This window comes from Clytia hemisphaerica, unplaced genomic scaffold (assembly GCF_902728285.1).
Source record: "Clytia hemisphaerica strain Z4C2 unplaced genomic scaffold, Clytia hemisphaerica genome assembly, whole genome shotgun sequence".
NCBI lineage: Eukaryota > Metazoa > Cnidaria > Hydrozoa > Leptothecata > Clytiidae > Clytia > Clytia hemisphaerica.
The window spans coordinates 928,812-952,626 of NW_027104184.1; the positions used below are offsets into that span (position 1 = coordinate 928,812).

At 34.7% G+C, this 23,815-nt stretch overlaps 3 protein-coding genes across 3 annotated transcripts; 1 reads left to right on the forward strand and 2 right to left on the reverse strand.

Moving 5' to 3' along the window:
• Nucleotides 1-940: 940 nt before the first annotated feature.
• Nucleotides 941-2,847, reverse strand: LOC136814811 (zinc finger protein 16-like). Its single transcript, XM_067071237.1, has one exon. The coding sequence runs from the start codon at nt 2,816-2,818 to the stop codon at nt 1,253-1,255; it is 1,566 nt and encodes a 521-aa protein (XP_066927338.1). The 5' UTR covers nt 2,819-2,847; the 3' UTR covers nt 941-1,252.
• A 2,967-nt stretch (nt 2,848-5,814) lies between these two features.
• Nucleotides 5,815-9,604, reverse strand: LOC136814812 (nudC domain-containing protein 1-like). The gene is made up of 6 exons (XM_067071238.1): nt 9,310-9,604; nt 8,696-9,188; nt 8,097-8,340; nt 7,731-7,890; nt 6,881-6,997; nt 5,815-6,675 (listed from the first exon to the last, which is right to left on the reverse strand). The coding sequence occupies exons 1-6, from the start codon at nt 9,568-9,570 to the stop codon at nt 6,250-6,252; spliced, it is 1,701 nt and encodes a 566-aa protein (XP_066927339.1). The 5' UTR covers nt 9,571-9,604; the 3' UTR covers nt 5,815-6,249.
• Nucleotides 9,605-17,326: 7,722 nt separating this feature from the next.
• On the forward strand, nt 17,327-22,243 carry LOC136814813 (ER membrane protein complex subunit 8-like). The gene is made up of 6 exons (XM_067071239.1): nt 17,327-17,632; nt 19,326-19,402; nt 20,155-20,224; nt 20,540-20,587; nt 20,948-20,991; nt 21,941-22,243. Exons 1-6 carry the CDS (start codon nt 17,435-17,437, stop codon nt 22,104-22,106), a joined length of 603 nt encoding a protein of 200 aa, XP_066927340.1. The 5' UTR covers nt 17,327-17,434; the 3' UTR covers nt 22,107-22,243.
• Nucleotides 22,244-23,815: the final 1,572 nt, after the last annotated feature.

Below are 23,815 nucleotides of genomic sequence, written 5' to 3' on the forward strand. Positions count from 1 at the left end.
AGACAGTTGGAAAGAAAGATATAAATTTCCCCAGAGCAGCCCCTGGTATTTTTACGTTATAAGAATAATAGAATGCTCAAAACCTAATATTGACTGAGATTTATGTACTATATAAGAATGCAACTTACGCGTTTTTTATAAGAGCAAACTATATTATAAGAACAAGATTATAAGAAAGCTTCGATGGCCCAAATTTTAAGAACAATCTAAGAACAGTTTAAAACTTTGCGGACTCTGAAACAGCCAATTTCTGAGGAAAATGAGCCAACATACTCACAAAATGTTGAAATTAAGAACATGTTAAGAACATTTTTAGGCTTAAATCTCAAAAAGTTAAGAACATCCAAAGGCTTCAAAAATTTTGCATATTCTTATAAAAAACATGCAAATAGAGTTTTAGGTGTTGTGGAACGGATCATTTAAAAAGGAATAAAAAATTAAAAAGACAAACGATCATAAGACACAAATAAAAAGTGTGACGTGTCAGTAAAACGAGGTCGAAAATTTAGGGTGGCCCAAATAATGAGAAAATCCAGGGGGATCCTGGTTCCCAAAAACTCCTCAACATAGGGGATACAATTTCTGGAATAGCCAAATATTAGAAAGCAATATAAAATTGAGTTTTAAGGTGTTGTGGAATGGATCATTTTAAAAAAGCAATAAAAATGAAAAACAATCATAATACAGTAAAGATAAAACAATGCCTCGAAAGATTTGACTCTTATTAACCGATCAACTTTTTAAGATGCTATAGTACCGTTCCAGTGTAACATGGTGCCTTTACAGACTTGAACTACTTTTTGACTTTATTTACCTTAAGGGAAGAAATTTTCGCGGGAACAAAATTTCGCGGTTTTCGCGGATTTTGCCTAAAACCGCGAAATTAAGTTCCCGCGAAATTTTACAAAATCGTCAATCCGCGAAATTAAATTCCCGCAAAATTTAATTTATTTCACGCATTCTCCCAAATTCGTACTATTTCAAGCCTTAAAACAGGTTTTTTGCTTATTTAATAACGCTTTCGGCCAAAAATATCCTGCAACCGCGAAATTAAATTCCCGCGAATTTTTCGAAAATCGCTAAACCGCGAAATTAAATTCCCGCGAAAAAAAATAATTTGACCAACCGCGAAATTAAATTCCCGCGAAAATTTCTTCCCTTAAGGTATTATTATCGGATTGGTTAAGCACCAGTATGCATTACACGATGTCTTTTAAGACTTGAATTGGTCGAAAATCGTTTCCCACATTCTTCACTCACAGCTGAAAGATTCCGTACCTTGATGAATTTTGATATGCCTGGTTAGGTTACTTTTCAATCCAAATCGAATTCCACAAATTTCACATTCAAAAGCTTTTATACCTCGATGAATCACTCTTTCATGATTTAACATGCCTCTCCTGTTTGAAAATTCCTTTCCACAAACCTTACACATAAAATCTCGAACACCTTCATGTACAGTCCGCTCGTGTCTTTTGAGATTGGCATTAGTTGAGAAGTTTTGTCCACAAACTTGACAAAGATGGTCCTTTGAGAGACCTTCATGAACAGTTTGTTTGTGTCTTTTGAGATTGTCATTAGTTGAGAAATTTTTTCCACAAACTTGACAAAGATGGTCCTTTGAGAGACCTTCATGAACAGTTTGTTTGTGTCTTTTGAGATTGTCATTAGTTGAGAAATTTCTTCCACAAACTTGACCAAGGTGGTCCTTTGAGTGATCATAAGCAATATTCTTAGATGTCATCAGAGCAACATCTGTAGTTTTTGTGGCTGTTGCTTTTTTTAATGCCTCTTTATCAAATGTCTCTAAGGTCTGGGTCATGTTACTATGGTGTTTAAAATTGCTATCAGAGTTCTTAAAGCTCTCGTGTACTTGTAAATGTTTGTCCATTTCATAATCAGTGTTGAGAGATTTCTCACAAATTGGACATTTGAGTATCACTTGCTGATGTTGTACCATGTGTTTTGCAAGAATTTTGTTCTCTGAAAACCTCTGCCCACAAACATTACATTCCAAACATTTCCAGCTAAATCGTTGACGTAGAGATCGCTTTCGATTTCTTTGCATGGTTTTAACCTTCTTCTTGATTGATTTAGATTTATGTTTCATTTTACAATGCTTGTTGAGATTATATTTCCGTGTAAATGATTTACCACATTCGGTGCTTTTGAAGGAATCAATTGGCTGTAGATCATCTTGTTTTTGCTTATGGTTCCCTTTTGGTAATGCATGAGATAGCATATCGAATGTGGTGCGATCCTCAACTGCTGGTACCTTTGGTGTGCAACCAGAAATATCCCTTTGCTGCAGTTCAAAGGAATCAATTAGCTGTAGCTCATCTTTTCTATGCTTAGCAAAGTTATGGTTTCCTTTTGGTAATGCAGGAGATACCATATCGAATGTGGTGCGATCCTTAACTGCTGGTGTGCAGCCTGAGACTTCTTGGTGTAGGTCAAGATTATTAAAAGGTACTTCAGTGTTCTCATCTGAAGTCAGGTCAATAAATTCATAATTAACAGACTCGTCGTTAGTTCCATTCATCAATGATCGGGATGAATCTGCGAACTGCTCCTCCATATATAAATCCTGATCGTTTTCGGTTAGGAAATCACCAAAGTAATCCAGTGTTGATAGATCAGTGATAAGTTGTAATTCTGCCATTAGAGACATTCCATTGTTTTCAAACTCTGATATGAAAGGTTTGTGGTAAAGTAGATCACAAACAGTGCGATTCATCTTTATGCTGAATGAAAAGTTTTGTTGATCATCTTCAATCTCATCCTTAATTTGGATATCAATATCATCATGATGAAACATCGTTTTATTTGTCTATTAGTTTTTATTAGATTGCTGAAAAAAATAAAACAGAAGTAGAGTGAAATTTGAAGTTTTATAATACAGACGAGTAATTGAATTTGATGCAAAAAAATGAAAAGGATACAGAATGTCTAGATGACAAGGTGTTTCACATTGAAGATAAGAATAAGAGAGAATTAATGATCCACTGTAGAGGCTAAACAACAAGGGTGTGCCGCTAAGGTTGAAAAAAGAGCCATCCGTTAGACTTATTTTTCAGCTTTTCCAAAATCTAACCTTGACCACTTGAACACCTGTCCTCCAGTACTCCTTTCGACCTAAGTGAGTGACTCTTAGTCCAAGAGAGGGGGACATAGGCAAATGGAGGGTTAGGGTATGTATTGCCCTTAAGGGTGCCTTTTTTGGACCTTCAAAGTCCCTCTGAGGGCTGCTGAGGGTCATAATAATCACAATTTCTAATTTCAGTCCCCCTAAGGGAGGGTTGCAAAAAAAGCTCAAACTCCAATATTTATTTAGCTTAGAAGGCTAAAACTTTCTACAATATGTCTTACATTGAAAATGCTTTTTTAATACTAATAAATTTTTTTCCAGATTTGTCATAGTTAAAAGACATTGTACCTCGTTGGATAATTTCATGTTTCTTCAGAGAACTCTTTTCTGTAAACTGTTTCTTGCAGATCTCACATTGAAAAATTTGAAATACCAGTATGGGTTACACAATGTCTTGAAAGATTTGACCTTCTCAAAAGTCCTTTTCCGCATTTATCACAGCTGATGCGTCTTAACATGTATAGTGAGGTAACTTTTCGATCCAAATTGAACACCACAAATTTCACATTCAAAAGTGTGTATAACTTGATGGATAGCTTGCTCATGGTTTAGCACACCTTTTCTGCTCGTAAATTTCTTTCCACAAACCTTACACTTAAAATCTCGAACACCTTCATGTACAGTTCGTTTGTGTAGCTTCAGACTGGCATTTCTGGAGAACTTTTTTCCACAGAATTGACAAAGATTATCTTTTGAGGAAATATTTGCACCATCTCTAACTATAATCATAGCCGTTTCAGTTGACTGGGCATCTTCCAATATCTTCTTACCACCGTTTCTATCTACTATGGTCGGAAGTATGTTGTTGTCATGTTTTTCAAAGTCTTTGTCCATATTAGAAACTCTGTCAAAAATTGTTTTCTCGCCAATTGGGCATTTGGGTATTGCATTCTGATGTTGCATCATGTGTTTTGCAAGAACTTTGTTCTCTGAAAACCTCTGCCCACATACATTACATTCCAAACTTTTCCAACGAAACTGTTGACGCAAAGAACGCTTTTGATTACTCTCTTTTATAGCATGTTTTTTTGAATTAAGAAGTTGTATATCTTCTAACATCACTTTGCAGTTTCTATCTATCTTTATTTTGTTGATACTTTTATCAGTGTAACTATCAGCCTTTTCGTTATTTTTCTTGTGTTTGTGAAGATGTTCTCATAATTCAGAATCAGTGCTGAAAGTTTTTGTGCAAATTGAACATTTGAGTATCGCCTTTTGATGTTGGACCATGTGTTTTGCAAGTATATTATTCTCCGCAAACCTCAGCCCACAAACATTGCATTCCAAAATTTTCCACCGGAATGGTTGCCTCAAAGTTTTCTTTTGATTCCCTTGAAAGTGGTTGATATCCGAATTATTAATCTTGGAATTGATTGATCTAGTCTTTAAAGGTTGATGTTTCACTTTAATATGCTGATTATATTTTTGTGTAAATGATTCCCCACATTCTGTGCACTCAAAAGATTTGGATTCATTTTGGATTGATGTTTCTTGAGAAATTCTTTGGTTTTCAACAGGGGCTGTTTTTAATTTTGTGTTCTGGTCTACTATTGATTCAAAATTTGAATAACTATTGACTGGCAGCTTCTCGTTACATTTCTGCAGCTCATCATTAATCAAGTTTGATTCATTAAATTCCTCTAAGTTAATCTTTGCTTCATCTCTTTTTGTTTTATTTGTCTGTATTTCATTGGAAAAACCCCGCTGAAAATTGTCCTGAATATTTTCCGTTAAATCACCATCATAGCAATTCAATATCGATAGATCGGTGATCATCTGCAATTCTGACATAAGTGACATTCCATTGTTTTGAAACTCTGTTAAAGGTTTGTGGTAATTTTCATATTCAGAATGATCTATTTTAATGTTGAATGAACAAATCTGTGGATCATCTGATTGGTAGGGTGCAGGCTCTTCTTTGATTTGAATATCAATAACATCGTAATTTTTGTTGCTCATTTTATTTTCGCTTTTGATTCTGTAAAAGAAAATTGTAAAATTCACCCCTTTCTCACAGACCCTCTTGGGTAAATGTGGGGGTAAATATAATGGACCAATAGTCGACGGGGATCGATATTCCCATGTTTTCTATGGCTGGAGATTTGAATTCCATTGATTTCTAGCCAGAAAATTCAGTGGGACAAAAAAAGTAGCATAATATTTTGTAACGAGGATTTGCTTATCTAATTATTTTCAGCGGGAACAAAAACTAGAATGTAATTTTCCACTGGCAACGATATTTTTACCAATTTTTCCAGTTGGAAAAGGGTTCCCAGTGGGTCTGTGAGAAGGGGGTGTTAAAATCAAGCACCTTCCAATTTTCTCAATAAATATTCTACAATCAGTTCATGGTACACTAGTTTTTTGTTACACTTGGCCCAAGACAGATGGAACTAAGAAAACCGGAAGGAGATTAAAGAAGAAAAACATTCAATATATCTTAAAAAAGATACATAGCTTGAGTATGGTATGAGCATTCAATATATCTTAAAAAAATACATAGAGTGTTTACCATCACAATATATTTAAAATGTACAACTAGAGTATACCAGCACTAGACAATTCGAAATAACATTACCATAACATTAACACACTATTCCTTGAAAGCATTCATTAAAGCAGACCTAAAATTTCAAGTAGTAACAAGTAGTAACAAGTCGGTAAAATTTTGCCAATCTAGGCCAATCTTAGGCGTTTTTAGGTCGGCAATGCTGATCTGAGCTCAATTATAGGTCAGCAAAGTTGTTTAAAGGCTACGGCAACGTTTTTTTTCTATTTGAAAGCTACAATGTTTGGTTCAAAGGTCGGATTTGCTGACCAAAAAGATCACTAATGGTCTGCTGCTGAGATTATTGATGATTATGGTTGGCAATGAACTGCCGATCATACACACTCTTTGGTCGGTATTGCCGAATGACGACCTGAAATTTGAGGGCTGTTAAAGTATTTACTTTTGTAAAAATCAATGTAAGTAAGACGAATTAGCTAGTTTTCTGTAGTATTGTGGTCTAGAATGTGAGGCTCAAATCAATTTATCAGTACCAGTAAAAATATCCTTCAAAAGAAAGTCTTTGAATAAATTCCATTGAAGAATAATCCAGCTAACGCTCATTTGTATCCATATTTGGGTCAGGTAGCTCTAAAATATGTACATGGTTATCTGTTAATACACATAATTTATTCTTTGCAACAATACAACCAAAAATTTCATCACTGTCTCTGAAACTTGCAACATACTGTGCACGCTTTTTAGAATGCCCTTGAGAACACTCGTATACATAAACATTTGATTTACAATCTGTAATCACAGCATAACTGAAATCAGGCGAACAACCAACAAACTTATGTTCCTGTTTAGACGCTAGCACATAACCAAAGGCATCTATGGTTGCAATGTGAACCCAAAAGGTTGTTTTGCTACGAGAAGGTTGCCATAGGATTCCATCAACATCATAACGTAAACAAAAATGGGGAACTGAATCTTCACGTACTGATGTAGAAAACAGCATTTGGCCACCAAGTGATGTCTAGAAGAAAAAAAATTTACATCACTTATGGATTTGTTTCTAGTATAATCCTGATTTATACCTCCCATTTATAATTGTTTCTAACAAGATGCAAGGAGAGGGCAGGAGAAGGGCAGGAGAAGTTAAAATTATTGCATTTCTTCAAATAACAATTTTTGTTAGCTGGGTTGATATTATTATTAAAAAAAACGTAAACAAAGCACACCTCTAATTGAACTTTTCCATTTGTGATGTTTATACTATAGACTTTGATTTCTTCTTCTAAATTCTCATCGCATTCCTCTAATTGTTGAATGTTGAAATCTTTTGCATGTTTTTCTTCCTACAGAAAAAAAAATTAAGGTTGCATACCTTTTAATGTTCAAAACCAAAAAACTGAAACTGTTTCACTAAACTGCAAATGGTTTGGGTTTGTTTACCTAAACACAGAAGCTGTTACATTGCTAATTCGATTTCCAGGATCTTGCCTAAAGTCACAGCAACGAATTTCAAAATGGTAACCCAGCAGAAGAAAACATTAAAGCTTAGGGCTTATGCATGCGTGCGCTTAGTGAACTAGCGTAAACAAAATGTAGTGCTTGGTTAGAATAATGGTTTAGTAAAACAAAAAATCAAATGGTGCAGTTTGTTTGCTAAACCCTTGGTTTAGCGAACGAAGAAAACACAGAAAAAAGACTGTTGGCTTTGATCGTCTGTTTAGGTAAACTTTTAAATGAATCAATGCGTTCGCTAAACCCTCTGTTTCACTTTTTGGGGTTTTTGGCTAAATGGTATGCACCCTAATAACCTTCCGGTTTGATGGTAGTGAATTTATCAAGGCATTGTATGAACATGTAAAGCAACCAGTTTGGTGAAGGTTTAGATAGAATTATTACACCACAAAATCACATTACAAGTAAATTCGTATTAAGAAAAAAAGAAATAGCGTATTGCATTGAAAATACAGGAATATTGAATTTTTACATTCAAGTTCCTGTTGGATATTAGCAGGTTCAAGAGTAGAAAGAGTCTTATAATAAAAAGAAATAAACTTAGAAGTTTAAATATCTTAGTACCCTTTGAATGCCTTCAGAAGTTAAGTGTTCCAGCTGCTCATGTATTTGATTCATTCTTTCAAGCTCTTCTCCCTCAATATCATGGACACCGTGCTTTTCATCAGGAATGACCGATGACCAGAACTCACCCGGTGTTTTCTTGACCAACACGATTTCTAATCTGTAAAAAAAAGATTGATGAAATTACATTGGGTTTTGTTCTCAATTATATCAATTAGAGGAAAACCTTTCATTAGAATTATTCTGATATCAAATCCATTAGAAATTGACCATGAAAAGTGTGTGACATTTATTTAGATCAATTTATGTGAAGATCAATTGACTGATACCAGCAGCCAAAGATGAATTTTGAGAGTTATGAATTACCTTCCTTCTTGAATATACCATTTTGAAGCATCCTGTAAAATCATTTTTTCCAATGTCCCTTCCAACAGAGTTTTACCAGTTTTCAGTTTAATGGACAAAAAGTTGTGAAGAAATTGGCATTCCACCTCATCTTGAGTTAGTGTGAGGTCGAAAACAATGGTCAGCATTTCTTTACATTGATGCCAATGATAGTATTTGATGGTATCTTCAGCTTCATCTTGTGAACTTACAGTGTGCAATCTCTCTGTGGGAAGAGATAAAAGGTTATATATAATAAAGCAAGTATGGGTTCAGATTGGTTTTTTGTTTGCATGAAGGTTTTCTTCATATTGAGAATTTTGTGTATTTTTTTCAGAATCTAGAGTTCAGGCAAAAATTAGTCCCACTTATTTCATTGGATATTTTTGTTTTGGAGGGTTTCAGTGGCTTCTAGTCTTTAATTATCATGTTAAAACTCAGAGATAAAACTCTACAGACCCTCATAGCAGCACTCATTTCCTTGAGGCAGAAATATATTTATATGCCACAAAGAGAAGAAGTTTAAATGTTTTAATGTACTTATAGTTGGTAACAGAATATCTAATATGACTTTTTCTTACCATATGTTACTACATTGACCAACTCAAATTCAGTTTCTGAAGCCACAAACAACTCAGTGTAATCCTCACTCAGCCAACATTCACGTGGCAAATTACGGCCTTTGAAAGTTTTCCAATTTCGGACAGTACTTTCAACGTCATCATTTGGACTGTTTGATATTTGAAGCCAATGCAAAAGCGCGTAAGAAACAGATTTTTCATCCTCTTCAAAGTCTTTTAAGGAAAGAACCAAAACATGTATTATATTGGTTGTTGGGTCGTGATGTGAATTGAGAATGGATATGGGTGTGTTGAAATCATGAATTAGTCCTGTGGCTAATGGGCGGAATTGCTTTGATTGACCATCCTTGTGAATCTTCATCAAATGAAGAATACCGCATCCTGATGATGTGATGCAGAGATTTTCTGTTGGAAAAGAAATTGTTGGACTGAAACTGTTCAGATCTTCTCCATGGCTTTCAAGTTTGGCAACAGTATAATACTGAAATTCAGCCTAAAATAAAACCCACAAGTTGGTTTTGAGATCTAGTTTTTGGGTTTTGAATTGTGATTTAGAACATAACAGGATATGAAGAATGTTAAAGACAAAAAAAATAAATTCTCTTTATACTCACCTTTTCAGCTTGTATAAGAACAATGTTTAAGTTTTCATCAACAAAAAAGATATCATTGCTCCATTGATTGAAAAACAAATGATTGTGCATTAGCTGACGCTTGACATAGTTGAAAGTGAATTTATTTGGATCTCTCTTTACTTGGTACACTTTTGATAAAAGTGGCTTAGATGTTGCTTTTAAGCCATCTGTGTTTAGTTTATAACCTTCAAAATCACTATTTATCAAACTTCTTTTTGGTCTCAACGCTCGAGGGGACATCGTGCTTTTTATGTAAAAATTGATAATATAAAATAATTCTACAAAGAAATGAATAAAAGATAAAGCATAACAAAAACACATTAAGATCAAAATTACCTGCTGCAAATAATTTAGGAGAAAGGTGATAACAAAAATAAATTGGAATCCCCAATCTGCAAACTTACTTAGTGGTGCCTATGAAATTCTTTTACTGTGGCAAGATGTTAAAGTTTTTACCATCTTATTCTGGAAGATATTTTTGACATCGATTAAAAAATCAGTTAGGAAAGCCATTCAGGATCCTGCCAGCAAAAACTAAATGACACCTGTAAACTTAAGTTTCTTACGATTTTCCATTGAAAACAATCGAAAACATTAGGACATCCCAAAGCCAGAGCACGAGACCAAAGCAAAATGATCTTCCTTGATAAAGGCGCCCTTTTGGATCTATTGTTAACTCATCTAAAATGGTGGACAGAGTTACGGAACGATAAAGGCGCTCCTTTGAGGGTGGTAATGCCAAGACGTCCAATATGATCATCAGCCAACAGAAGCTGAGTTTCTTGCTGCGCGAGTTACGTCATGCACTCCACCGTAGCAACAAAAGCAAACAACATTTCACAATTATAAGAATATCATTTGTGCTTAATTCTATTTGACTTTGAGAGCTTCATTGAAGATGAAGAAGTAGAAAGATAAAAAATGCGCTGGTTCATTTTGTTTAAATAAGTATTTCCTATCATTGTTGAAAGTTGGAAAAATTTCTACCAACGCAGAAATTTTTTACAGCCAAATAAAGGCACAGTCTGCTTATCACAAGTGTTTCAAGCAGTATATATTCCAACGAAGCCATATTTTGGTTTGTACAGAAATTTCGCCGGCTCAAATCAAAACGACAAAGTGGTCAATCTCACTAAAGCAAAAGATTGCGGCCACAGTATTTCCCTGGATAAAAATTCTGGTCAGGCGATCATCCGTGATTTTAGACCAATGAAAACGCTTCTCTTCCCCGGATTAAAGTTGTGTCTACACTAACATGCGGGAAATAGCTAGAAAAAGAGAGAAAACTGGGGGTCAAATTAAATTGTTCTCCCTTCTTGTGGCAAACATAAAAGACTTTAAGAGGCCATTTATTTAAGAAAGGGGTGTTATATCATCAATAAATGTAAGTAAGTGATATTTTAAGTAACTAGTTCATTAACAATTTTACTTTGAAGTTTGTTTTTGAAAACAAAACCTGCTAGATGATAATTTCATTTTCTTAACTTACGGACCCATTTGGAAGTATTTGTAATACAGATCATTAGGCAGTGTAGTTGCAGCCTATATATACAAGAATTGGAATCTAAAGTCTGAAGTCGTAACTCCTTGCCAGTGACCCCGCAGTGAAATTTTTAGTTGGCAGGACACTGACTTTAGGTTGGTTTGGAAATCATTTTAGTTTGAAATGTAATCTTCACTTTAGATGAATACTTTTATTTATTTGGATTCATGAAAGGTATTCATAAGGTTAGTTTACTTTTTATTTCAAATTATTTCATTGATTTATGGAGCTGCAATAGCTGATTGAAAAACGAGGATTTTTGATAGTTATCAGCCTAGGCTTGGCCGCCATTTTGAATTTCAATTTTTTTCTTCTGTACTCGGCAATAGACGATATCGGATTTAGATAAATGCAATGCATTCTGGTTTCTAGGGATTCTCAAAGGAATTATAATCTATTATAATTGATCTATTATAATTCCTTTGAGAGTCCCTAGAAACCAGAATGCATTGCATTTATCTAAATCTGATATCATCTATTTGGAGGTTGTTCGTAATACGCGATTTGGCTTACGCGAAACACTTGTGTTATTACTTATTATGTTTGCTATATCGTCTAGGCAAAAAACGGTAAAAAAAGACCTGATCTTTTTATGAGTGCAGTTATGATTTTTTTTTTATTGCAGCTGCATACAGGAACTCCACCCCCTGTCAGTTAGTCACACACTAGCGTCCCGCGAAAATGCATATCAAAGATTAATGCTGCGAAAGCGCTATATATATCGTTTACTTGACTAACAAGCAAAAAAACACGCTGCAACTTCTAAAGGGATTTATGAAAAAATAACCCGGCGCTTTTAATGAAATTAACATTCTCAAAAACTATGAGAAATGAGGAAGAGCCCAATGGCTTCAAATCTAAGAACAAATGAAATCTGATGTTTTATATTTGAATTATGTAATCTTACGCATTCGAAAAACAGACAATGCCAGGGTATCAAATAGCGCTATCAGTAAGAATAAAAAAGCCAATAATCACAAGTGTTACACGTAAGCCAAATCGCGTATTACGAACAACCTCTAAATTGCTGAGTACAGGAGAAAAAAAATCGAAATTCAAAATGGCAGCCACGCTGATAACTATCAAAATTTCTCTGCGGGGTCACTTGCAAGGAGTTACGACTTCAGACTTTAGATTCCAATTCTTGTATAGGCTGCAACTACACTGCCAAATGATCTGTATTACAAAGACTTCCAAATGGGTCCATAAGTTAAGAAAATGAGATTATCATGTAGCTAGCAAGGGGGTTTTGTTTTTAAAAACAAACTTCAAAATAAAATTGTTAATGAAATTGTTAATGAACTTGTTACTTAAAATATCACTTACTTACATAATTTATTGATGATATAACACCCCTTTCTTAAATAAATGGCCTCTTAAATTCTTTTATGTTTGCCGCAAGAAGGGAGAAAAATCTAATTTGACCCCCGGTTTTTTCTCTCTTTTTCTAACCATTTCCTGCATGTTAGTGTAGACACAACTTTAAAGGGGACGTCTGCTTTGGGATATCATTTTTACCATTTTTTTAGAGAAGATACCTACGATGAAAAAAAAGTGATTGCAAAAAGAACGAACAAAAAATCTTTTTTTTTGGCTGAGTTATTCAAATTTTAATTTCTATTGTTTTGACTCTACAATGGAGAAAATAAACGAAGGAGAGTAAATTTGTGACGTAGATAATGTTCCCCTCCTCTTTCTTTTAATAACAAATTACTCCGAATAACTCACAAATATCTGCTCTTTTTCGCCAGCGATTTCTAGAACAGAGATCCTCCATTTTCCAAGGCACTAATTCTATACTCAGAAGAGATCGTATTTCAGCCAAGTATAGATAAACTAGATAAAACTAATGAACAGATAAAATTTTCTGAAGGAAAGAAAGCAGATCGACTTTTCTGTTTAATAATTATGAAATCTCTCTCTTTTTACTGAAAATCTTGTTTAACAAATGTTGTTTAAAAAATAGAAGTAACATTTGTTACGTCACAGATTTAAAAAGAAGGGAAATTTTCAAACGTCTATTATTACACATTGAGAAAAAAATTTTCAATAATATATAGCTCGTTTTGATCGTCTTGTTCTAAATTTTCTAAATGTAACAGAAAATGTGTGACAAAAATTTGGGCTGACGTCCCCTTTAATCCAGGGAAATGAAGTGTTTTCATTGGTCTAAAATCACGGATGGTCACGTGACCAGAACTTTTATCCAGGGAAATGCACGACCCTGCCTATGCCCCGGACAGTCCGGGGTTTTTTGATGCGTGCCCGGGGTCCGTATTATTTGTTTTTGAGAGACTACCCCGGACGCCCTAGACAGGCTGCGCGGTCGCTTTTTATAGAATCGCTGATCGCACGGGCTTTTTTCTAATTCATTGAAATATTCTTCCGTGGACAAACGCCGTCTTCCAAAAGATCTTGTAATGTCCTGATTTTGGCGTTTCGTGTGTGAGGCCTGTATTTGAACCTTAAATCTCAAGCGTGGTTTGTTCAGCAATCAAATTCTAAAATCTAACCGAAAGCTGAAAAATGGATCCTGACAGTTACATCAAAATGCCTCGAAAATGTCAATATGAAAATTGCGTAATCAGAGAACGTATGTCTCGCTCATTATACAAAGGCCGAGACAAACTTTCAATAATTGGATTGTAACATCGAGTTAAGTCTCTTTTGTTAAGTCACCAGGGGGTAAATAAAACATACCTTGATACATTTATCGTTCGTTTCAACTTGACGATTCGTTTAAAACTCAGCCTCCTAAATATTTGGGGTAGGTAATTTATGTACAAAGAAATTCATACTTTTCCATCCTGGCCAATCTTTAAAAAAGAAGCGAACAATAAAATGTAATTACCCTTTCCAAATAAACCTCTTCGGTGGCGAGCGTAGTATACTCTGACGTAATTGTAAAATTTATGTAATGGGAGTTTGACATAGTAATATAATGTTGTTTGGGGAATTATGAAGTTCTCTGGAATTCCGATTGCATTTATTCATGTTGATTTTTTATGACTTCTAATGGTACTTTTTCTAACGAGTTTGATTACTCTGTTCTCACACTTATGTCTTTTTTTTTCGCGTCCTTTTACGTGATTACTTTTATTTATATTTTTAAAGACAGGTAAGAAGGCATATTGATGTAACTGCCTGATCAGACAGAGAAAGGTCAGTACAGTCAAGTATGAATATTTGAGGTATTACGAAAATCGCTACTTTTTGCCGTAATCGCTTTCGTTTTTAACATAAGGTCTTAGCAACAGGTACTCCGGGCATAGTTACCGGGCATTGAGAAAAAATCCTGACATAGAATTTCAAAAAGATTCACGCTATCATATTCTACATTACAAAATACACCTGTTCTATGTTGGGTTTTTTTCTCGGTGTTTTGTAGGCTTAATTATCGTCATGCAAAGTAAATAAAACCCCCTGGAAATCTTTAGGTTTTGATAAGCAAAATACTTACATACTATTGTTTACTTTTCAGGTATTCATCCAATCAGAATTCACGCTCAGAAACTTTCAACCAATCAAAATTCAACCGTGACGCGGGAAATGATCCAATCAGAATCCCGAAGCTAAAGACTTACAGCCAATCAGAATTTGTTAGCGAGTGGTATTCATCCAATTGGAATCGCGTTACACGAAAGCGAAAGTGAAAGTAAAGGCGGAAATATATTCTTTTTTTCGATGTGATTTGCATATATTAGAACAGAAAGAAACGCCAATTTGTCAAAGATTTGTTTAAAACCACCTTATTTTTTGTTGAGTATCGCCTAAATTTATCGAAAAAATATGCTTTTCAACATTAATCTTAAAATCTCTTTTATTGTTAAGTATCCCCGGGGCGCTCAATGCCGAAAGAAAAATAAGCGGGCGGAACCGCCCTCGTAGTTTAATCCCGGGATTGAAAAAACCTGGAGAAAACCTTTTCCCTACATATAATGTAGCTAAGGAATTTTAAAACACGGCATTTAAAGTGAAACAAGATGGTGGAGAAGTAGTGATTGGAGGTTTTTGTAATTAGACAGCATGACAAAGGTTTGTTATATTTTAGCATAACAAAGACAAACTCAGGAGGTAAGGTAAATTGCGTTTTGACTGCTTTTAACTGTTTTTCTAATAAAGAATATCTTCAAACTTGACTTCACTGAAGGTAAGTAAAGTTAGTTTTTTTATTTTTAATTAATTTATTAACCTTGCCTAGTTTATAAAAAAAATCTCTCACTTTTTTTGAATTTCACTGTATTTGTGGGGTAAATTTATGGCGCAAAAATTGGAGCCCCGGACGTAGGTCCGGGGAAAAAGTTATTTTTTTCAGACCCCAGACATTTTCCCCGGACAGTTACATCAATATGCCTTCTTACCTGTCTTTAAAAATATAAATAAAAGTAATCACGGAAAAGGACGCGAAAAAAAAAGACATAAGTGTGAGAACAGAGTAATCAAAGTCGTTAGAAAAAGTACCATCAGAAGTCATAAAAAATCAACCTGAATAAATGCAATCGAAATTCCAGAGAACTTCATAATTCCCCAAACAACATTACATTACTATGTCAAACTCCCATCACATAAATTTTACAATTACGTCAGAGTAGACTACGCTCGCCACCGAAGAGGTTTATTTGGAAAGGGTAATTATATTTTATTGTTCGCTTCTTTTTTAAAGATTTGCCAAGTTGGAAAAGTATGAATTTCTTTGTACATATTTTACCTACCCCAAATATTTGGGACGCTGAGTTTTAAACGAATGGTCAAGTTGAAACGAACGATAAATGTATCAAGGTCTGTTTTATTTACCCCCTGGTGACTTAACAAAAGAGACTTAACTCGATGTTACAATTCAATTATTGAAAGTTTGTCTCGGCCTTTTTATAATGAGCGAGATATACGTTCTCTGATTACGCAATTTTCATATCAACATTTTCGAGGCATTTTGATGTAACTGCCCAGTCAGGACCTCTTTGGTCTTTTTTAACATTAGTTCGGATAGAATAAAAACATACCTGATCAACAAAACCAAACCTTCTGTCTTGCGTTTACTCTTTCCTTCCCAACAACTTTCGTTTTTGCTTATGTAGGTTTTAAAATCCACAAGTAATGAACCTCTATAGCTTTATCTGAATAAATCTGGTTGAAAACCTTTTATCAGGTTTCATTCCGTACGTTTTTTATCCACGTTGTGAACCGGTTTCCCCGATTTCCCGATAATTAAAAATTGGAACTTTCCCGTGGGCGTGATTGGGCGTACCGCCATCGCGAAATATTTTTCGTGAAAATTTACCGTATTCTAACGCTAATATAATCTAGATAGGAAACAAATATCAAATTTGATCTTTTTTTTCTCGTATTTCTAAATTTCAAGATAAAAAGAACTATCTACGAATTATTATTATTAACGCGCGTTGAATCGACATTGACATATTTAATGATGTCATAATCAATGCCGTGCATATTTTGTCAACGCCGTGCATATTTTGTCAACATCTTTCTCATTGGATAAATACCACTAAAATATACAAGATAAGTAAACATAAATTTATCGCCCGCGAGCACGGCTTAGCTAAGCACACCTCTCTTATTCATTATCTAAGAATTGAAGCGGGCAAAGATTACCGTGCGGCTGATAGCGGAATGAGGTTTTTTTGAAGATATTTTCAGTTATAATCCAAGGTAGAACAAACTAAACATAGAAAGGGAGTATTTTTTAGTGCTCTATACGATGATCGGTATTTTTTTTGAATTCTATGTTTAGATTTTTCTACCCAGCCCCGTTGCTATGTACGCGCGCCCTGTTGCTAAGACCTTTGCTTGAAATCGAAAGCGAAACCAAGATTATTTAGCGCACACTGCAGTTTGCGTAATATCGATAAAGTGAAATGAGGTCCTGACTGTAACTGCCGGACTGTCCGGGGCATAGGCAGGGTCGTGGAAATGCCGTGGCCGCAATGTTTTGCTTTAGTGAGATTAACCATTTTGTTGTGATGATTTGAGCGGGCAAAATTTCTGTACAAACCAAAATATGGCTTTGTTGGAATACCGGTTGAAACACTTGTGTAATACACACAGGGGACGACGAGGTTGGCTTTTTCTCAGAAAGAATTTAAAATTTTGCTCAGACGTCAGAAAAAAGATCTTAGAAAGTCTTCTTCTAAATAAGTGAAATAAGATAACCATTCAGATCTTACATGAACATTCAGCTCAAGAACCATACAACACCACACAATTCAGCGAATGTATACCTAAGTCGTTTTATCAAGCCCTATCTACCTTTCAGCCTTTACGACGCAACACATGCACCATGTCACTTGATGCCATGTGCGATGGTGCGATTTCGCGCCATTTTAAGATACAGGTCTGGGTTCAAACACCGACTTTGATATCAATTATATTAATCTTTCCTTCAATAGTGGTACATAAAAAATTAGCAAAATTCGGTGAACGTAACAATGGCCTTCTTTCATCAAAACAAAAAATATGGTAGCCCAAGTAGCGTGTTCTTGAAAAAAAGAACTTTTGACGGATTTTCACTTTTATTTTTTCTCAAGACAATTATATCTAGTCATTATGAAAGTTTCTTTATCACCAAGAGCATACTCTAAGGTTCTCCTCCATGCATGTAAATACCCACATAAAGCTGTCAATGGTGTTTTGTTGGCTGAAGAATGTAAACACACAAGTGATCTTTTGAGAATTGTTGATACAATTCCACTTTTTCATCAATGTCTTGGACTAGCACCAATGCTTGAAATTGCTCTTAATCAGGTAATCTTTATAATCTATTTTATTTGTTAATTGTTTTATCAAGAGAGACAGGGTCTTAAGACCAAGAGAGACAGGGTCTTAAGCCTTATAAAACGCTATACGCCACACAAACCGCGCAACACAACACCCTGCCACCCCGCCCGCCCTGCCCCGCCCCCATACTTGATACTTGCTGTTTAAAGTCAAGGAATGATGAAGATCCTTTCTTTCACCGTTCAAACTAATTTTTTTCCATTTAACAGCAAAAAATAAACATTTAAAACCGAAGAACCACTGTTTAGATGCGTGCCTGCGCTGCGCGGCCAGTTTGATCAACTTCAGAATCTAAGCGTCTCGGTTTCCGGTAATTTATTTGCTACTCACTGTAGGAGGGTACCATTTTAAAACGGCATTTTTCGCAGTCCTAGCTACCAAACCAAGGAAAGTTCTGAAGTTTTTGCGGCTTCAAGCCAAAACATTCAAGGTCATTTTGACAAAATCATCAGTTTGAAGATGTGATTTATGGGATAGAAGTTAAAGTAAAGGTACGTGCACACAATGTAGCAAAGCTGCTTCGCTCATAAATTTGTTTCCCAAAAATCACCAACCAGGTCACAATCCCTTATTTCAGGCAGGGAAATCCCTCAATTGCGGTATACTGCAATTGCGGTAGTTTTCATTCGTGTTTAGCCTACAAAGGCTTATAACGACTACATATAGTGCTGGTCGACAAAGACAAACAAACATCGACTGTAAAAAATCGTACGAGAAGAAATTTTTTCTTTATTAAAAGAATCTGATCTACGGAAAAAATATTTTGTCTGTGCGTTAAAAAGATATGATCAATTATGTTCAAAAATTGCCTGTTTTTCATTGAATCTTGAATTCTGATTCTTGAATGTACTGCAATTGCGGTATATGAAAATTGTAAAATTGACGTTTATACTGCAATTGCAGTAAAAATTTACTACCGCAATTGAGGGATTTCCCTGACTGTATTTGTAGCACTGGGAGTTGAAGATGAGAAAAAGCCTACACTCTAGACAGATTGAAACAATTTATAGCTGCTCGTTTTGGGAGACACTGAATAAGCAAGGCAATGATCCTTGATGTGTGATTGATAAGAAAATTCTTGTTGGTGTGAAGGCGCAATAAGAGAATATTTTTTATATGATGACAAGATTAGAATAGGGTGTAAACTGGAACCATGAAAAAATACTTTTTTTGAATTTTCAAAATTGTCACAATTTTTTATCAAAATTTATCATATTGTAAGACTTCTTGCGCAATTTTTAGGTCCATACGTCAAAAATCCACTGTTTGCCCCAGGGGTATCTGATTCGCAGTAGTAGCAAAAAACGGCAAAAATGGCATTTTTTGTCCATTTTAAGACTACAAAAGGCCAGGAAATGGTCAAAATGGTTTTATTTTGATGTGAGAGCGTGATCAGGGATTTATATGAGCTGCCAATTTTGGTCATTAGTTTTACTTTAGTTGTCCTTTGTAAATTTACTTAAATCAGGGAAAATGTGTTAATTGTTAGAATTAGTTTTTTGGCCTGTATTTGTTTCATATATGATTCTCTCTTTCGTCTAAAATGTTAGTGACAAAAGTCAACTTACTCTTGCACAAGATATTGAGTAAATCATCATTTTACACAGAGTTACTTTTAGATTTCCTATTAAAATTAATAATAATTATTATTTTTTCATAGATTGACAGTTACTGTAGAAGCAATCAACTCGTCATTGCTGGTTATTATCAAGGCAATGAAAATTACAATGACAACGAGTAAGTTTCATTCTTCATCCTGAATAATAACCTGCAACTCAACCAAATAGAAAAAAAAATAATAATATACTTTATTACCGTAAGTAGGTCTAATATCGACATCCCTCGTCTAATTCCGACACCCTTCTTTAGAATAGAGACAGGAATAATATGAAAGTTTGAATCGCTGATTGAAAAAGGATTATTTCTCCCTGCCCACTAAGCAAAAGAAAAAGTTTTGACCCTTCTATCAGTTTCAGCTGATAAAAAGGGTGTTAAAATTAGATTAGGGATGTCGACATTAGACCAAGTTACAGTATAACTGTAGTCCTCTTCAGGGATAATGAATCTCATGGAGAGAAACATTTAGTTACCCATTTGGTATCATAATTATCTCAAAAATTGAGCTCATTCTTCAATAAGTCGTCAAATGCTACACAACAACACCCTTTTGCTGAGAAAGACCATGTCTTCAGAACTGGCTTTTGTTTCTTTACAGAAATATGGATTCTATTTTTTTGTGAGGGTTTTCTCAAAATGCTTTAAAATTAGCTCGCAAAGACTAGAAGATTTCTCACAATTTTTCAAAATGACACCTAATTTAAATTCTCTCTTTGTTATGGTTTTTGTTTCTCGTCAAGAGTTGATTCTTTATTAAGTTATATATAATCCAACTTGAATTTTGTCATTCGATTTTTATTTTTATTTGATTATATTATTTTGAATAAGTGTGATTTAGACTTATTTTAACCGTCTCCCTCTTTTTTTTCCAGTCCTGATTTTATCGCTTACAAGATAGGAGAGAAACTTGTTGAAAACTCACAAAATTCCATATTAATGATGGTATGTCAACTTTTCATGATTTTGTATTGAAGATCTAACCCTAACCCTAACCCTAACCCTAACCCTAACCCATTCAAAATTTTTAAAGGTTAAAAAATATAGAAATTTCTTTTCGCTAACATGATTGGCTCAAATCATGGCAAATAAGGCCAGAAACAAAGAAACCCAAAAACTTGCACACCAAAAGTATGGATAAAGTTATAATGTTAGGAATGCGATCATTTATCTATCTATACCTTTAGTAGTATCGAGATTTGTGTCTTGTTTGAAAATTCAGACAATGATTAAAAAAAAATATATTTTAATCTTTTACAGATTGATAATCAGAAAATGGATGTCGACTGCAAAGAAACTGCTCTGAAGGTATTTTATTGTTTTTATTCTTTGATTGCTTTAAATTCTATTGTGAGTATAAAGTTGGTTGTCTGAAGTCAATGTATTCATTGCCTTTCTTTGACGTCTTTCAATCATCTTTTTCAAGCAAAGTTTTTAAAGTTTTTGACTACTCTATAAACAGCTAGAATAGGCAGAGCGAAAAGTCAACCGTCTAAGAAACCTCATACTTTGAAAAATGTGAGCGTAAGCTCAGGTTGCTCTGAAGGCCTGAAAACCGATTTTCTGGCAAACTACAAATAAACCATAGAAATAATGCTACTTAGGGACTAAAGAATAGCTCATTCGCTTATAAGGTCGTGTTTTTTTAACGTTTATTTTTATTTGCAGCTTTATCAAATGCAAGATAATAAATGGAAAGAAAATCCAACTTGGTAAGTCTTCCTAAACTTCCTTTATAATGTTTCTATGGAAATGTCATCTCCATTTTAGTTCCATAGGCCATTTTACAGTCTCAAGGCCGGTCTCCACTTGCGCGCGCTTCAAAACGTATTAGGTAATCAGGACCACTGCGTGCTAATGACAACTTACTATTAGTCCAAAGTTTTGAAAGATTTTGAAGATTTTGGCGTCTAGGCAACCGGAAGTCGTTACTAGAGCGCAACCAGTCCATGATTCCCATGAGTCATTACGACTCACCTAAAGGAAAGTATTAATACATGGGAGTTTCCCTAACTCGAAAACACACGGGGAATATAAATGTGTTTGAGTTAAGGAAATTTCGAAATACGAAGTAAGGTTTATAAGGTATTAACTGAAGGGGACTAGAAATCTTGTTTGAGTTAAGGAGACATTCGAGTTATGGAGGTTCGAATTACAGAGACTTCACTGTATATATGGATCTTTGAGTTGGGGAAAATATATTCTTTGAAAGAAATTTACATTGAGCGAAAATTCCCTTGGTTAACTTGCTGTTATTCTTTCGACTGTAATAATATTGAACAATACAGATTTGAATGTTTGGACCTAGCCAGGTGGGTGGAGGTCCTTTAAATTAACCGAATGTTCGTTCGTTCTTCGTCCGTCCGTTCGTCTTTGGGTCAATAATTTTTTTGGATTTTTTTTGTAAAATTGCTTCATTAGTTTTTCCTAATTTTTTGGACTACTCGTTACACTTTGTCAATCTCTTGCTATTTTGTCCTATTTTTATCTGATTCTCATTATCAGGTAGGTCCATTCAGCATATTGCTTGTTTATCCATCGTCACATGTTGAATTTCAGATAATGATTTTTATGAGCTTAGTATATAGTAAAGCTCAAATAGCAGATGTAGAACGATAAACTCGGTATACTGTACAATGATTTTTTGTTTCTTTATTGTAGGCATCTTGTTGGAGGAGAGACAGCTTTGGCGTGTTCCAGTGATCTGATGAGAAGCAAAACATACCAGAGTTTAGTGGACTTTGATAACCATCTAGACGATATTACATCTGATTGGTTAAACCCTCATCTTAATAAAGTGATCGAGTTGACGTCGACTGGAGAATAACCCATTAGGATAGGAAATATTTAAAGTACTTTTTACCCACTTTTTAACAATCGATACATAACTTGGCTCCATTAAAGTGTATTAGTTTTGGCGGAACTGGAAACCTTTACCCAAACAAATACTCAAATTTTACATAACCAATTTTAGATATAGAAATTTCTATGAAAATTTAGTCCTGTTTTTTTATTACCGAGAGAAATCGTTAGTTTCTGTTAAATTGAATACCGACCAAAATTGCATAAAGTTACTTTAGGCGTAGAAACTTTCGCGAGCAGAAACTTTCGCGATTTTCGCGAATTTTGGCCCTTTTCGCGAAAGTAAATGTCTTTAAAAATTCTAGGAAGGGCCATTCGCGAAAGTTTATGCTCGCGAAAAATTCTTAACAAAATAGAAAATCTGTAAAACTTCAAATTTTGAATAAAATGTAACTTTTATGGCTATTTTTAGCCTGCTAAAAGACTAATAAGTCAAAGGACAAATGTTTCAAGCCAATCTAAGAAGTATTAGTCCCTCTAAGCCATTTTTTCATATGAAAATTCTCAATTTTACGTCTTGATTCGCGAAAGTTTATGCTCGCGAAAAATATTTTTCCGTTAAATTCGCGAAAGTAAATGTCGTGAATTTCGCGATTTTTCGTCCTCGCGAAAGTTTCTGCTCGCGAAAGTTTGTACGCCTAAAGTAGTACCAATGGAATTTAATACACTTAAAAAAGTATAATATTGACAAACTGAAAAGACAGATTGAATGGGCAGATTTTCAAATTGCTCCCTAAAGAATCATTTATTGAAGATTTAATTGTACGAAACTTGACAAATGACGTTATCGAATGGTTAATGGGATAGTAGAATTTAGTTTTATCGTTTGGCAATCGAATTTACCAGTATATTGAACGGTGGTGGAGATACAGAAAACTTGGTTTTAACCTGATGGTTTTCAATGGTTTCAAGGGAATAACAAACGGAACAGGAAGATACATCTTTAAATGATTACGAACAATCAATGATGATTTGTTAATGTTATAGATTTAACAACAGAGGATAATTTTCTTTCACCAGGAATATATCCGGGGGGGCACTCGGTTCAAAAACGATCATATTCTACAATACTTTTGTCCATTAAGGTTAACATGACCGAATTTCCCCAACTTTTACTCAAAAGACTTTATTTGTCTCCACTTTTCTAAACCTTTCCAGTGCTCTTTGGGTAACCCAACCAAATATAATTTTGATTGCCTCCCGGGGGGGAGGGGGGTCACTCAATTAAAAAACGTCCGTACACGCGACCCATTAGGTAATTGAATTAGGTAATTGAAATCGGACCCTTACAGTGCAGAGAAAGTTTCGCCATATTTTAGTAAATTTGGGCAAACAAATTTTGACCCTTCTAAGACAAAATATGGTCAGATTTTCAAATTTGACACCATACAGTATACTTTGGGACGCTTGGACAAAGGACCCTTAAGGGCCACAACGTACGGTTGGTCGTTTACCTTATAAGTGCCCCCGGGTTGCCTCCCCCAGGGGTAAATGCATTTATTAGTTCATGAATAAGAAGATTAATTCGAATTTGAATTACACGTTTTCATTTGTATTTTCGCGAGTCACTCAAAAAATTATGATAAATTCCTCCTTTTACTGTGAATTGAAACTTTGAGCTCGAACTTTTTATTCAAGGGAAAAAAACAATGTTTGCTCACTTTGAGCATTATT